The sequence below is a fragment of the Trichosurus vulpecula genome, chromosome 4, assembly GCF_011100635.1.
Source record: "Trichosurus vulpecula isolate mTriVul1 chromosome 4, mTriVul1.pri, whole genome shotgun sequence".
In the NCBI taxonomy this organism is placed as follows: domain Eukaryota; kingdom Metazoa; phylum Chordata; class Mammalia; order Diprotodontia; family Phalangeridae; genus Trichosurus; species Trichosurus vulpecula.
The window spans coordinates 104,294,135-104,309,636 of NC_050576.1; the positions used below are offsets into that span (position 1 = coordinate 104,294,135).

The window sequence follows — 15,502 nt, forward strand, 5'->3', positions numbered from 1 at the left end:
TCAAGAAATGACTGAAGGTCTCTGGGAGCTATGAACTCTGTCCCTTTAAAGAGCATATTAAAAATACCATCACCTTGGATGTTAAGCAATATGAGCCTATACGGTCTAGTCTGACACTATTCCAGAGAATTATCATGGAAGAGTGATGTTATGGTGGAAAAAGTGTTAGTTCTAGAATCACAGAACCTGGGTTCAAATCCAAGGTCTGCTATTTACTTTTTCTATGACCTTAGATAAATTATTTGCCTTCCCTAGGCCTTCATTTTCTCATCTGTAAACTGCAGTTGTTGGGCTAGATGAGCTCTGGAAGACCCGCATGGCTATAAAGCTTAAATCACTCCCTCTCTTTAGGCCTCCCTTTCCCCATCGGTGAAAGGGGGTGATTGAACTAGATGAGATGGTCTTTAAGCTAATGTCCTGCTCCAAATCTATAGATTCTATTTGTGGATTAAGATGCAGATGTGACGTTTTCAAGGCTTATCTATCAGAAAATGATCACCAAAGGGATTAAAAATTGCATTAAAAAATGCAACCCCAGTCTTCCCTCTCATTCCTGTACCTCATCTCATTTTCTAGTCCTTGCCTAGATTTATGGCCTCCCGGATCCTTTCATTTGGTGGTATTCTCTACCTTTTCAATTTTTCTTGTTCAATAACTATCTGCATATGTGCTGGCAAGCCCTGCCCCTCCCATCCCAATGGAGTGTAAGTCCAGGAGGCCAGAGATCTTCCAGGCCTTCTATCCTCAACAGAGCGCCTGGCATGTATACGTATGAATAACGTGTATGTTGGCGTTCCAGCAAATGCCTTGGGTGCAGGGCATCTGCCACTAGGGGGCAGGAGAAGCTTGGGTTCCTACACCAAGGAATAGATCTGCGTTGTCTTTTTCTCTGTCTCTCTCTCTCTCTCTCTCTCTCTCTCTCTCTCTCTCTCTCTCTCTTTCTTTCTTTCCTTCTTTCTTTCTTTCTTCCCCAGATCTTGGATTTCACTGGTTTAGAGAACCCCCAATAAGGAAATTCCCTCTACCAAAGAAGGTCAAAACCAATTCTGCAATTTATGCCCTAGCAGAATTGCTTGGGGACATGAAGAGGTTAAGTACATGTGAGAAGTGGGCCAGGTCTTTCGGATTCTGAGGTCAGATCTCCCTTTAACCCACTACATCATGCTGCCTTCTCAAGCCTAGAATTTAAAAGTTGATGGTAGAAGATGATGGGGAGAAAAGAGTTAGGGTTATTACAGTGGAATCACAAAAACTAGAGATCATCTACTTTCATTTATAGAGATGAAGAAATTGAAGCCCATTAATGCTGAATGACTTGCTACAGGTGGTTTGTGGCAACACTAAGACTAGAATCCAGGATTCCTGAATTCTTCAGAATAATCAAAGGTAACTAATTGAGCCCATAGAGTCATAAAATCTTGGAATAGGAAGGAACTTCAGAAATCATGTAGTCTAATCCATAAATAACTGAGCAGGAATTCCCTTCATTCCCCTGAGATCCAAATGAGAGGGAATATAAAACCAGAGAGTAAGGTTAAGCATAAAAAAGACCTAATTGACCATGAAGATAGGACAACTCTAGTACATGTAATCAAGGGAGGCTGAAGAATCACCTTCCTTCCCTTCACCTGACCAGGCAGGAGGATGGAGGAGAAAGAGGGCTCTCCTCCTCTGAGAACCCAGCGACTCCCATAACTCCCAGCCCTTTCCAAGATGTTCCTACCCAAATACACATATGATATTTGGTACTTCTAGATGTTCTGAACCGTCTCTTTTTTAAGAGTTCTCCAGTCTTCCAACTGCAATTATAAAAGGGTTTTATTGGTCAGGATAGCTACCAATCATGCTTTGCCAATAGTACAATATCCTTTATATGGATGCCATGGAATTTACATGCAGATGGTTTCTGGGGAGCACTGGGGCAGGGGACAGTACTTGCCCCCTTGCTCAGAAGCTCCCTGACCAAAATGAGCAGGTTGTTTGGCTTTTGCAGGATTCAGGGCCTGGGGCCAAGAATATAATCTGGGGATCCCTCATATTTTATAAGGGAAACTTGAAAGCAGACACCATGTAGGGTGGTGGTGGTGGTGGTCATGGGGAGGGGTTGAAGGCAACTATGTAGGAAGCTGACATCAGACTAGGTTTCATTAGCTGCACCCTGGCAATAGACAGCTTAGGAATCTTCACTCCTAATATTGTTCCATTATATAAGCCTCACAGAAGAGAAGAAACTTCATGTAAGAGAGGAAGCAGGAGAAGGGGGGGGTGGTGAAGAACTGGACAAGTATATCTATCCTGTAATGGAAAGAAATTGCTAACTATATTCTCCACCCCAAACCAGGCATCTTCAGTAATGAGGGAAACCCAGAGATGCCAAGCCCAGACAAGATTTGGCAGGCTGGCTTGGGCACAATGAGCCCTAATGAGCACTCCCAGGTCTAACACATTTCTCCCAAGCCCTAGGATGACCCAGCTAACATGAATTCCCCTTCTCTTCTCCGGAAGCCCAGCAGATGGGCAGCAAAGAGGAGAAGATGGTTTAGTCTTTTCTTTGGATCTCTAGAAGGAATCTGAAAAGAAGCAGGGTTCAGTCTAACCCAAATCCCCTGACCTCGAGAACACACCCAAGGTGGTCCACTGATCTTTCTTTTCCCCATTAGGTGTTAAAATATTCAAAGAAAGGGACAAGCCATTTTTATGCCTCATACCTTGAGGAACCAATTCTTCAAAGCCCCTTCCACTGTCCTTCCTGGAGATTATTTTTTTTTTCCTACTATTAGTCTAATGGCAGAGGACACTGAAAGCAGAGAAAGGTATGGAACTGCTGCAGTCTGTGAGATCAGGGGATTTGTTAGATGATTTCTTAGTTTGCCTGAAGAACTGGACAAAACCTGCCTGCCTCATGGGCCCGAATCATGAGTGGAAACTGGTCTTCTCTGACTAAGATAACCCCTGTCCAGTTATGAAAAGCTTAGTGTAAGGCTAAGGTAAATGCCTTTCAGTAGACCAGGTAAATTTCTAGGATGCCAGGCCATTTGGGGGATGGGACTTCTGGGCATTAATGACACCCAATATGTTTTCCAAGGGGTAGAGTTGGAAAGGAGTATGATTGTTATTATTTCTTCCCACTTCTGAAGAAGTGTAGGTTTCCCTATAGGCCTTGCAGCAGAGTGTCTCAAATATGGAAGAAGCTTCTGTGGGGGAAAGGTTTTGGGGACTGTGGGAAACTCAGAGAAAGGAACTAGGCAAAAGGTATATTTTCAACTATATCCTATAGTGGGGCCCCAGAGTTACTGCAAAGAAAACTCTGTCTATGGGCAGAGGCAATGTCAAAGGTTGCTCATTGAAAGAGGATCAGAATGGAGCTAGGTAAGGAATGTTAGTTATCTTAAGTTTTTGCTTGAAGAAACTATGGAATAATTAATTATTTTCTACTTCTTGAGAAGGCTGAGAGTACCAACTGGTCAGTTGGGGGTAGTTTGCATCCAACAGGAAGGATTAGCTAACATCTACCCAATATAAGAGATTCATTTTCATGATCCCAGACCCCTGAGTTTAGCTTTGAAAGGGTGCAAATTTGGGGGAATTATTGACGATGACATCATTGAGCTCTCCCACCAACTTCTGGTCCTTTCAAAGTGCTGACTTCCTCATGAGATGACTGGGTATATGCCTAAATCCTGCGTCCCCTTCCTATCCCCACCACCAGTAATCTAACTCTGTTTAAAAGGAGACAAAACAAATTAGGGATCCATGGGATACAATCATGGGGGCGTGACTAGGCTGGCCATCCAGCCAGCATTTGACAAGTGTGACTGATATTTATTATATTATAGAGTCTGATTGCTGGTTAATGATGACTCTGATTATGGCTAGTTTTTGTTTGTTTGTTATGATGTTGGTAACCATAGGTATGACCCTTACACTCATATGGGGCAGTCCCGAATCTTCCAGCAAAAGCCAAACCAAACCATCAAGCCAGACAAAATGGGACAGTGAGCAACTGCTGTCATCTCTGATCAAAGCCCCCTCCCCTGGGCCACTTCTCCCTCCCCTTGGGGCCCAGTGAAGGAGCTGGATCAGATCTCAATGAGGCTGGCCTGGCGAAGGCAAAGTGGGGCATCAACAGGTACAGCGCTGCGCTGGATCTCATTGCCATCCAGTCTCAGCACCTGGAGCTTGGAGAAGTTCACGACATCAACCACAGTGCAGAAGCTACTGATGGAGAACTCTGTGGGGAGAAGAGGTAGATGAAGAAAAGAGCCCCAGTTAGAGACCTGGACGCGTTCTGAGTATTTCAGACTCCCCTCCCCTGCCCCCAACAAGTCAAAGAGTATCAGGAAGCCTCTCTGTGGCTGTTAGGGGCAGTGCCTCTGGGCAGAGCATCCTGGGATGGGCATCTTGAATCACAGGACACGGTTAATGTTGTAGGTTGATGTTCTGAGGACTTCAGAAATCATCCATCTCCTTCATTTTATGAAGAAAGAAACTGAGGCTCACGAAGGTGAAGTGAGTTGACCAATGTCACACAGTTATTAAGGATCAGAACCAAATTTAGATTCTCAAAGCACAGGTTTGATCTTGTTTGATCCCTCGCTCAAGAAGGTCTACTGGTGTTCCCTCTTGCCTCTAGGATAAAATACTCCTCTCTGTGGTGTTTAAAACCCTATGCAATCTGGCTCTAGCCTCCTATTCCAGCTGATTACACATTACTCCCCTTTATACACTCTATGTCCCAGTAAAACACTCCAAATTCCTCATGTCTCATATTCCATCCCTGTGTCTTTGCACAGGCTGCCCTCCATTCCATTCCTTGCCTGTCGTAGAATGCCTAGCTTCCTTACAATCTCAGCTCTTCCCACTTCTTACTGAGGCCTTTCCCAATTCCTGCCGTTGCTAGTGCCCTCCCCCCAATTCCTTGGTTATTTACGTCATGGATATTTTATATCTTCCACGTGTAAGAATTGCTTCCCCAAGTTGAATGCAAGTTCCTTGAGGGCAAAAATTATTTGCCTTTTTACTGCCTAGCATGTAGTAAGTGCTTACTAAATGCTTATTGAATGAATGAACCAGGACCAGAGCCTGGGGCCGCTTAGATTTCAAGGCTAAAGCTCTAGTCAACATAATTATAACTTGTTTTTTTTTTAATATAGAATGCTTTACGAATTTGTGTGTTATCCTTATGCAGGGGCCATGCTAATCTTTTCTTTATTGCTCCAATTTTAGTATATTTGCTATCCAAGTTCTCACTATGGCCATTACTTTTAATCTGGGGAATTAATGTGCACTGACTGATATCATTAGAGAGTTAGGGGCAAGATGGAGCTGGAACTCTGAGGCCTGTTAGCTCAGTATACTCTTTCAGCTTCTGAAAAATGGATAAAGGAGTAAACACACCCTCTAATGGTGCAGACCCGAGCCTGTAGGTCTGTAGGCCATGGGTTAGGTACATACAGACTTCATCGTCCTAGAGGTTCTGGTGAGTCAGGGACAGCATCTTTTCTCATCTCTCATCAGTATAGAACAGAGAGAGGGCAGCAAACAGCGGCTTGGAGGAAAAGCTTGCGCATGAGAAACACTGGTTTTCAGCTTCTGGATGGGGGAGGGGGCTCCCTAGGGGAAATGCAATGAGCAAGAGGGGGAATGTAGAGGGATCCAGATCTCAAATCACTCTTGTCATTTTGCAGATATAGAAAGTGGCAGGAAATTAGAGGGAGGGAGGTTGAGCCTAGAAACAAGTGCTTCTAATCATCAGGGCTTGGGGGGGGGGGCGTATATAAAGCGTACACTATCTTTTCCAGTCTGTGCTCTGCCAAAGGAGAGAAGAGAGAGTCTTTCATGTGAAAGAGTGAGACTTGAAAGCTTCAAAATCATAGACCACTTAGGGTGCGAAAGACCTCAAGGGGTCAGAGAAAGAATTCCTTTGCCTTTTGCAGATTTAAAAGCTGTTTACCCCTTTCCCTTTCCTTTACAATTTTTAATGATTTGCATTTGTATCCTTAGTGCTTAGGACAGTGCCTGGCATACAATAGGTGCTTAATAAATGCTTATTGATTGATTGAGGGAAGAAAGTTATTAAAGCTCCCTTAGGAACTAAAGATTCCAGGATTCAATTCAGTAAACATTTTTAAAGGACCTGCACTGTGCCAGGCACTGTGCTAAGTGCTGGGAATACAAATAAGAAAAAGAGACAGTCCCTGCCCTCAAGGAGTTTACAATCTAATGGAGAAAGATGGAATAGTGTAGAAGATTCCTTAGCGATTATTCCAGTCTCTAAATTTACAGATGAGAAAACTGAGCCCTAACAAAACAAGAAACTTGCCCAAGGTCACATAGCTAGTTAGTGACAGGGCGAGGACTAGAATCGAGGTCTGCCTACGAGTCCAGTGTATTTTCTATTGTACATGTGGCCCGCCCTAGTTCCAAATCTATTCAATCCCAATAACAAGGTTTCCCTTTAATCATTTTCTGTATAGTTTGGTCCCATTTTCTCCCTGACTGGCCTCAGTTGGACCAAATGATCTTGCCCTCCCAGAACACTTCCTGTTTTGGATAAATCTGGCATCCCTCTGCAAAGCCTGCTAGCAGTGTTAGTGATCCTATAGAGACGAGCCAAGCCTAGGTCATTCATTGCCTGTTCCGTTGCTGGTTAGTGTTCTAACAGCCTTGAAAAGCTGCCTAGGTAGCCCTTACATGGAATAGACTGTATATAGGCTTGGGGGAAAATGACTGTGGACCTTCCCTTTAGTTGTTCTTCAAGATGTTACCTGTCAAATGTGGGACGGTCCATGTGTAAGCAGCGCCTGCACCCCTGATGGGATCCTGATCTTTGGGTCACCCTAGGACTGATTTTTCAGGTTCTCTGCTACCTATTAGCTGTGTGACCCTGAAAAAATCAGTCCTCTTCTATGGGCCTCAGTTTCCTTATCCATCAAAATCAGGAGATCAAACTGTAAAATCTAAGGCACTTTTCAGCACTAACATTCTGTGAATTTGGGAGAAGGAAAATGAGGATTAGTGGCCTTGAAAGAAACCATTTGGGGAGCAAAAGTGTACGGATGAGGACAAATGAAAATAGTTGGAATCAGTTGCTCAGGAGAAGAGGAGGAGAATTAAAAGGATTAATACATGTGAGGGATTATGTTTGATCCTCATGAATAGGCCAGGAGGAGAAGAGCTGAAACTGAAGCCCAGGATCCTAGATTCAGAGCTGAAAGGACCTTAGAGCCCATTAGGTCCACCCCTCACACTCCCTCCATTTTATAGATAAGGAAACTGAGTCACCAAGAGGTTAAGTGACTTGCCTAGGGATAAATGTGGCTAGTAAATGTCTGAAGTGGGATTTGAACCCAGGTTTTCCTGACTTTAGGAACTATAGTACGTGGCCTCTGAATATGCACTGAGACATAAGCAAGAATTTCCAGAAGACTGAAGTTGTTCCAGACCCTGGAAAGAGTTACTGGGGAGGCTGGAAAATATCCTTTCCCAAAGATCTTCCAGAAAGCGGTGGCATAATCTTAAACCATTTTTGTGGACTCCCCTCTAGAGACAGGAGAATGGCTTGTATGACCTTTGGAGAGCTCCTCTACTCACAGAACAGAGAAGATAGCACAGGACAGGGGCTGTGTCTATAAAATGCCCCCAGGCTGTCTTAATCTGTGCTAAAGCACTACACTGGGAGTAGGAAGAGCTAGGGCAGGGTAGTTCAAACCAACCTCTACTCCCAGCTCAGTCTGGAACTGGGCTTGAGGTTTAGTAATAGATTCTCTGTCCCAAACCTGGGGCAGGGGGTGGGGTGGGGGGTGGGGTGGGGGGTGTGGGGCGCTCAGGTAGGAATGCTTTGTCAAGATGCCCAGACTGTGCTAACCACCTGGACTGTAAATGTTTATATACATACCGTGTGCACACATAGATCGGCATATATTTATGTGCACAGTGCCTGCACATTCCATTCCATGCACCAGACATTCCGAGCCCCTCTAGCTCTAAGGAATGATGATGAATAGGACAGGGTTTCTGCTTAGAGACAGCGGGAAGACATTTCTCGGCCCACATTAAACACTGACCTAAGTCTTTCCAAATTCCTCCTAGTGCACCCGCCCTGCTTCAGTGGATCCCAGGGCTTTGGAATAACATTCTGAGCTGCGTTCCTCTGCTGCTGCCAAGCTGGAAAAGCTGAAGGATAAGCCGATGGAAGGAGGGGGCAGGGAGGGAGCAGCCCATCCACCATTCTACCCCATGCCCATTGGCTTCGAGAACTTTGATCATCCTCATCCCCCAGACTGCTGTGTGGAGAGCCAGGGTCCCTGGCTGAGAGGCAGAGTAATACAGTAAAAAAGACACTGTATTTGGAGTCAGAGGACCTGGGTTCAAATCCTGACCCTGCTTGCTAACTTGAACAAGTTACTTCTTGTCCCTGTGCCTCAGTTTACCCACCTTCAAAATGAGGGGGATTGAACTACATAACCTTTAAGGTCCCTTCTAGCTCTCATTAGATCCTCTTCTGATCTCTAGAGAGGACCAATGTACCAGGAGGAGCTGTTTCCTTCCATTATTCTGAATCAGAACAGAGCCAAAGAGTATCCAACAACTCTAAGAAGCTAAGCTATGGGAGCCCACAGAATAAAGACAAGATTCACAAATTCTAGCCTTCCAGTCTGTGTGAGCTTGGGTGAACCCTGTACCTTTTCTGGGCCTTGGTTTTCTGATTTTTGCAACAGAAGAATGGTACTCCTGAACCATAAGTGGGACTGAAAAGAATAAGGAATTGGGGTTATTTGGTCTGGAGAAGAGAAGGGTAGGGGTAGAGACTTAGAATTAGTCTTTAGTCCTAGAAAAGATCAGAGTATCAGAGCCAGAGGGGAATTTAGAGTCCATTGAATCCGACTCCTTCATTTTACAAAAGAAGAATCTGGGGTTGAAAGAGGGTCCCAGAGGAAGTGTCTGAGGCAAGACTGGGCCCTAGGTCCTTTTGACTTCAAGTCAGATTCCCTATTTTCTCATTACTCCTCACTGTCTTTGTGTGAGTGGTGGTTTCCATTGATGACAAGACATATGGTATTTGGATTTATTCTGTCAGAGGGACTTGGGGAAGCACAAGAATTTAAAATAGACAGAAAGGAGAATTTCTTCATGAGTCCCCAGAGCATTAAGAGAGTGATTTCCTTCTCTGGAGAGTTTTAAGGGACCTCTGGGTACTTAGGATAGCCTGGTCCTACCTAGAGGTAGAAGGAACACAAATCATCCCTTCCAGTCCAAGGACAGGATGACTGACTGCTCTTTCCACTCATGTTTTCAAGGTGAACTCTTGAGGTCATGCAGAAAACACAGAAGATGGCTCTAGGTGAGGAGTGAGAATTCCTTTTGAAAATTAAGCTCTGCTAACTGTAAGATGGCCCAGCACAGCTGAATGCATGAATGCCCTGCCTTTTGCAGAACACAGCATCTTAGGAAAAAGCTCTCTCGGGACAAGAAGACCCAGGAGAAGTGAGAAGGCTTTCAAGAAAACCAGCCCGGGCTGGAAGCCAACGGTGAAACTTTAGGCTTTCCCCAAAGCTCATTATCTTCTGCCCACCCCTCCAGCAACCTCCCTTACGTGTCTTTGGGACTGGAGCTCCCCTCCCTTTGGGTTTCCTGGCTTTTCTAGTCTGTTTAAGGACACAAAAAAGACAAGTCTAAGAGAAAAAGGCTGAAGAGCCACTTTCTCTCTGAGCATTGATTGCGCAATTCTCTCCCAGCTGTGCCGGTTTTCAAAGTCCTTTGCCTAGGGCCATTAATGAGCCCTGCTTTCCCCCGAGAGAAGAGGATTTTGCTGTTAGAAGGAGGTTAAATACTGGCCCAGTCCCTTCCAGCTGGGATTAAGATCTCAAAAGCTTTTGGTTGGGATTGGTTTATGCTAAATGTGGGACCTCTTTAGGAAAAGGATTTGAAGAGCACCTGGGTAATCTCAATATAAAATAAACAGCTTCTTTTGTTGTCTATGCCAGCCTTTGTCTGAGAATGAAAGTTGTTGGAGGGCTGGAGGCTGGGTCTTTTTACTTTAGTTAGGTATGGACATAGAAGCATTTAGGGAAGAGGAAGTCTGTTGATTCACTTGTCTTATGCCCTTTGAGGAGGGGCCTAGAGTCACTGTGCCTTTGACCATAATAATAATTCATTTTTACTTCAATCTTTAAGTTTTACAAAGTGTACTAGACATAGTGGTTAGAATTCTGGATATGGAGTCAGGAAGACTGAAGTGCAAATTTTCCTTCAGACAATTACTAACTGTGCGAACTTGGACAAGTCGTCATAATGTAATTGATACGATATAATTGATAGCACCTATCTCACAGTTTGTTATATGAGGTAGGTGCTATATCAAATGAGAAAACATGTAAAATGCTTGCAAATCCTAAAGTCCTATGCAAGTGAATATTTGTTTTATTGTTTGTATTTTATTTATTTGTATTATTCTTTTGCTTATAATAGCCCTGTGAAGTAGTGGTGCATACATTATTGTTCACTGTTTTATAGACGGGGAAACAGGCTCTGAGAGGTGATATAATTTTACTTATGGCCACAATATGAGTAAGAGCTGAGGCCAGGATTTAAATCCAGAGCTCCTAATTCCTGTTATAACTAATAAAAATAAGTCATTTCACCTTGTGTTTTATGGGTTTGATCTATTAGAAACACATATTTATTAATATTTCAAGCAGTCACTAGGAGGGATTCATAATGGATTTGCCCTACCAGGACAGATTCTCTAAGTCAACAAAGAACTGTCTGAAAGTTTTTGAGCTTATCAGGGGGCTTCTAGGGGATTTTAAATAGTTATCTATAACTGGAGCACCCTGCATTAAAGTGGGGAGGAAGAATGGGGGTTTATCTGATGGAAAAAGAAAACAAGTCAAAAGCCCCATTGGAGTATTAAATGGTGATAAATCAGGGGCTTATAGCCTCAAGGATTCCAGGGTGAGATAAAGGTGTTACAGCACACAGAGAACCAAACAAATGCAAATTATTAGGCCCAACAGTTATGGTATTTTGCTCTGGTCCGAGGACCATTAGCATTTCTTGGTACCTTCTAGTATTTTGTAATGTAGGCCTGTAGGCAATTCATTTTGGGCCACAACTAGAGGTCTGTGGAATTTGGCTACATGTGGCATTAAGGCCCTTTAAATTCTCTGTATACTCTAAGCTTGACAAGTAACATCCTATTTCTTTGCTCGAAATCCAGTATTCTTTCTAATATGGCATACCACTTGTGTTTCTTCCTCCTCAAATGAATTTCCTCATGCTCCCCAAGTAGGGTTGCCAACCAGGCAAGTGCTCTGTAAGGCTCTTTAAAAGGCCAACCATCCACCCACTGTGTGGGCACATGCCTATAGTCCCTGCTACCAGGGAGGCTGAGGCTGGAGGATCCCTTGAGCAGGAGTTCTGAGCTACAGCAAGTTAAGCCAATCAGATGCCTGCACTAAATCTGGCACCAACATGGTGAGCCCTTGGTGGTGGTGGTGGCGGTGGTGGTGGGGATTACCAGTCTGTTCTAAGGAGGGGCAAACCATCCCAGATAGGGAATAGCCCAACGGGTACTGGGACTGGTCCCGTGGGAGGCCACTAAGTTTTCAGCCTGTGCAAAAAAGGGAAATTCAGTCTCAAAACAAACAAACAGAAAATGTGAATCATCCCTTTTCTCATCCCCAAGATCTCACCATTGATCCGATTGCCTTGAAGATAGAGATTCTCCAGGTTGGTATTGACTGGAGGTATCTTCTGCAGCTGGTTGTAGGAGAGGTCGAGTTCAAGGAGGCTGCTGGCATTGAAGGTATTGGTGGACAGACCATTGTTGGTAAGACTATTGTGAGACAGTCTCACGTAGAGTAACTTGGGTGACCCCCGGAAATAACTATCTGGAACGGTGTAGACGTTATTGTGCTCAAGGTACAGCTGTTCCAGGGCTGCAGGCAGTCCATCTGGCAGCCTCCGGAGGTGGTTATAACTCAGATCCAGCATGATCAGAGATCGGAGGCCCCTCATTGCAGTCCCCACCTCTTGGATCTCATTGTGCTGGAGGTACAGGGCTGTCAGGTTCTCCAGCCCTTCCAGAGCATTGTTGGGGACTCGGGAGATTTGGTTGTGGTCGAGATGGAGCTCTCTCAGGGATCGGGGCAGGGGGCCAGGCATCCGGGTCAGGTTGTTGTGGTCCAGGTACAGCCTCTCTAGGTGCTTCAGCTTGGAGAAGACCTTCCTGCCCACCTTATCACTGGTGATCTGGTTGCCATGGAGAGCGATCCAGAGCAGTCCAGTGGCATTGTCAAAGACGGCATCCTGGATGGCTGAAATCTGGTTGTTCTGGAAATAGACATACTTCATTCGAGAAGGGACAAAAGGCAGGTACTTGAGGTTTCTGTTGTCACAATACATAGCAGTGGGGAAGGTGGGAGGGCAGTCACATTCTTGGGGGCAATCACGGGGGTCCGAGGGAGGCTGGCTGCCATAGGCATAGGCAGGACCTTCTTCCACTCCGTAGGGATAGGGCTCATAAGGCTCATACGGGTCATAGGGATCGTAGTATGTTGACTGCTGGCTTCGGAGGTAGTGGAACCACCAATGAGTGTCATCTTCATACTGGGCCCAGGAGATGGAGCAAAGCCCAGCCAGAAGCAGTAGGGACACCCACTGCATTTTGTCTCTGGAGCCTGTCAGAGGAGAGAGGAGAGAGAGTGAGCAGGTATGTGGATATTATTTGCTATAGTCTTTTATTTTTTGATTAACAAGCTCTCATTTCCTTTCCCTCCCCACTCCCTCCTCCTTCCCTCCACCCACTGGGGGTGGGGTGGGGGAAGAAAAACAAAACCCTTGTAACAAATATAGTGGTCAAGCCAAATAAACTTCCATATTGGCCATGTCCAAAAATGTGCATCTCATTCTGCATATTTGTCTGTTAGTTCTCTGTCAGGAAGCAGGTGACATACTTTATTATTGGTCCTCTGGAGTCATGGTTGATCAGAGTTATGACCTCTGTATCCAGGGTAGGTGTGGCTTCTGTCTGTCTGTCTTCACCAGATTGGATACGTATTAAAGGCAGGGACTATGCCCCCTTTCTAAGACTGAGGTTCCCCAAGGGTAGAGATCAGGTCTCCTCCATCAGACTAAAAGTCAGTCAGTCAATAAACATTTATTAAGTACCTACTATGTGCCAGGTACCATGATAAGGGATGAGGATGCAAAAAGAGACAAAAGACAGTCCCTGTCCTCAAAGAGCTCACAATCTAAAGGGGGACATGACAAGCAAACAAATAGGTAAAAACAAATTATATGTAAGAAAAATAGAGGGTCAGCTAGATGACACACTGAGTAGAGCACTAGCCCTGGAGTCAGGAGGACCTGAGTTCAAATTCGGCCTCAGACACTTGACACACTTACTAGCTGTGTGACTTTGGGCAAGTCACTTAACCCCAATTGCCCTGCCTTTCCTCCTCCAAAAAAAAATAGGAAATAATTGGAAAGGAAAGGAACTAGAATTAAGAGAGGTTGGGAAAGGCTTCCTGTAGAAGACAGGATTTTAGTTGGGACTTAAAGGGAGCCAGAGAAGGCAGGAGATAGAGATAAGGAGGGAGCTAGCTTCCTTAAGGGAAGGGACCACATCTTTTCCACTAGACCAGACCAAATGTTCCCTGTCATATTGAAAACTCTCCAGGGGCTGGAGCTGGGTTCCAATTCTACCAGGATCTTACTGCTCTGGGATATCAAACCATTGCTTCTCCCCGAGCCTTGGCTTCCTCATCTGTAAGAGTAAGCAGCTGGACTGGGTGATCTTTAAGTTGGTTTAATGATCTATGGCCCTATGCATCCTGTTTTTATCTGGCTTTTGTCCAGTAACTCCATAGAGGCTTTTGCACTGAGGGCCCCAAAGGGCACTCAGAGTGTTGACCACCTAAGAGGGTGAGTTAGGAGACCAGGTTCTCCTGATGGCCACAGAACATGATTCTTCCAGGTTGGGAAGGACCTTGAAATTGGACCCTGAAGTCTGCGGAACCTTTGGAGCCTTTAGGACCCTGCAAATTCCATTGGGTCAGGAGCAAGCACTCCGGAGCTGTCCAGAGCTGAGCTAGCTCCCAGCGTGGTCCCAGGACAATGACACATTTCCAATGGGGCCCTCTCTGAGGCTTTGAAATGTCTGAAGGGGCATGGAGTGCCTCCCTCCTCTGGGGAGTCATCTGTCTTTCCAGAGGAAAGCCTAGGTACCCTTAGCAGTTGGGGGGGTTTCTTAAGCCCAAACCACCTCAAGCTGTGAAATGAGATTCCTATCCTGATGCCACTCCCAGTGTTCAGGGTATATACTTAGTTTTCCAGCAGTCTACAAGGTGCTGCTGCTGAGAAAATTCCTTTGATTAGCAGCTTGTGGGGTGACAGAGGGAAAGGTGGACCAATAGTGAACCAACAGAAGGGCTCCAGGCTGTCAGATTTGGGGCTTGGCTTTCTGGTGCAAATGATGAGGTCACAGAGTATGAACTGAATATGATCCTCTCTCCTCTACAGTGTCAATGTTAGCATTCCCCACTTTCCCCCATTGACGTTGCCTAAGAGCCATTGGGACCCAAAGGAAAGGGACAGGGAATGGAGAAAAGTGTGAAGGGAATTGGCTTCAAGCATCATCTCATCGTGAATGGTAACCAGTGAGTTGGGTTTGGTGTCAGAGGACCTGGGTTCAAATCCTGGCTCTCTAGTTTATTACTTGTATAACCTTAAACAAATTATTTCACTTTTCTGGCCTCAGTTTCCTCGTCTGTAGAATGAAGGGGTTGTATTGGATTATCTCTTCCAGCTCTAATATTATGATCCTCTGACTATTTCCAGGCTCTTCCAGGTAGTTACTGCCTGCCAGCCTGCTGACATCACCTCTTCTTCAATTCACCCATTTCTTGCCAAGCTACCTGTCTGGCAGAGATGATCTAGGAATGTCATTTTCTCTCCAGAGGGCACCAAATGTTGGCACTGGAGCTGCTAGGCCCCATGCCTAGATCACCCATGGCGCCACCGGGCCCATTGCCACCATGCTAACCACATTGATTGGATCAGAACATTGAATTAGAGGAGATCTTGGTGGGGAAAGAAGGTGTGTCACCTTTTAGGAAAGCCCGTAGGTGAGGAAAATGGGCCTCCATGGATGGCACACCAAGTATAGTTAAACCATGGTCTCATTCATTCCATCCAGGTGACTGCTCCACAATTGTGGGTGGTAGGTACTTTCTAGAGGTGGAGAATCAACCCCCTAGAGATGAATCTCAACCTTCATACACACCCCAGCCTTAAGTGTGTCCAATCAGACTGGAAGGTCCCCGAGAATAGAGATTGTGGCCTCAGGGCACTCTCATTACAACCGTTCTCTTCATTACCTTGGATATTGATGGCTCTGACCAGGAGAAAGATAACTGTGTTAAAGACTCATAGCTGGAAGGGACCACAGAGGCATAGCATGCCTTCATTTCACTGATCAGGAAGCTGAAGCCCAGAG

General features: G+C 45.2%; 1 protein-coding gene and 1 pseudogene across 1 annotated transcript; both read right to left on the bottom strand.

The window, feature by feature from the left end:
• Window positions 1-4,079: 4,079 nt before the first annotated feature.
• Window positions 4,080-12,669, bottom strand: FMOD (fibromodulin). The gene is made up of 2 exons (XM_036758111.1): window positions 11,697-12,669; window positions 4,080-4,231 (listed from the first exon to the last, which is right to left on the bottom strand). The coding sequence occupies exons 1-2, from the start codon at window positions 12,667-12,669 to the stop codon at window positions 4,080-4,082; spliced, it is 1,125 nt and encodes a 374-aa protein (XP_036614006.1).
• Window positions 5,144-5,242, bottom strand: LOC118849278 (annotated as a pseudogene).
• Window positions 12,670-15,502: the final 2,833 nt, after the last annotated feature.

What these genes read in the sequence shown, in the direction of transcription:
- FMOD (XM_036758111.1), bottom strand. Translation starts at nt 12,669, where the DNA reads ATGCAGTGGGTGTCCCTACTGCTTCTGGCTGGGCTTTGCTCCATCTCC. An exon ending in TCAAGGCAATCGGATCAATG is followed by an intron (nt 4,232 to 11,696) that starts GTGAGATCTTGG and finishes TTCTCCCCACAG; the next exon opens with AGTTCTCCATCAGTAGCTTC.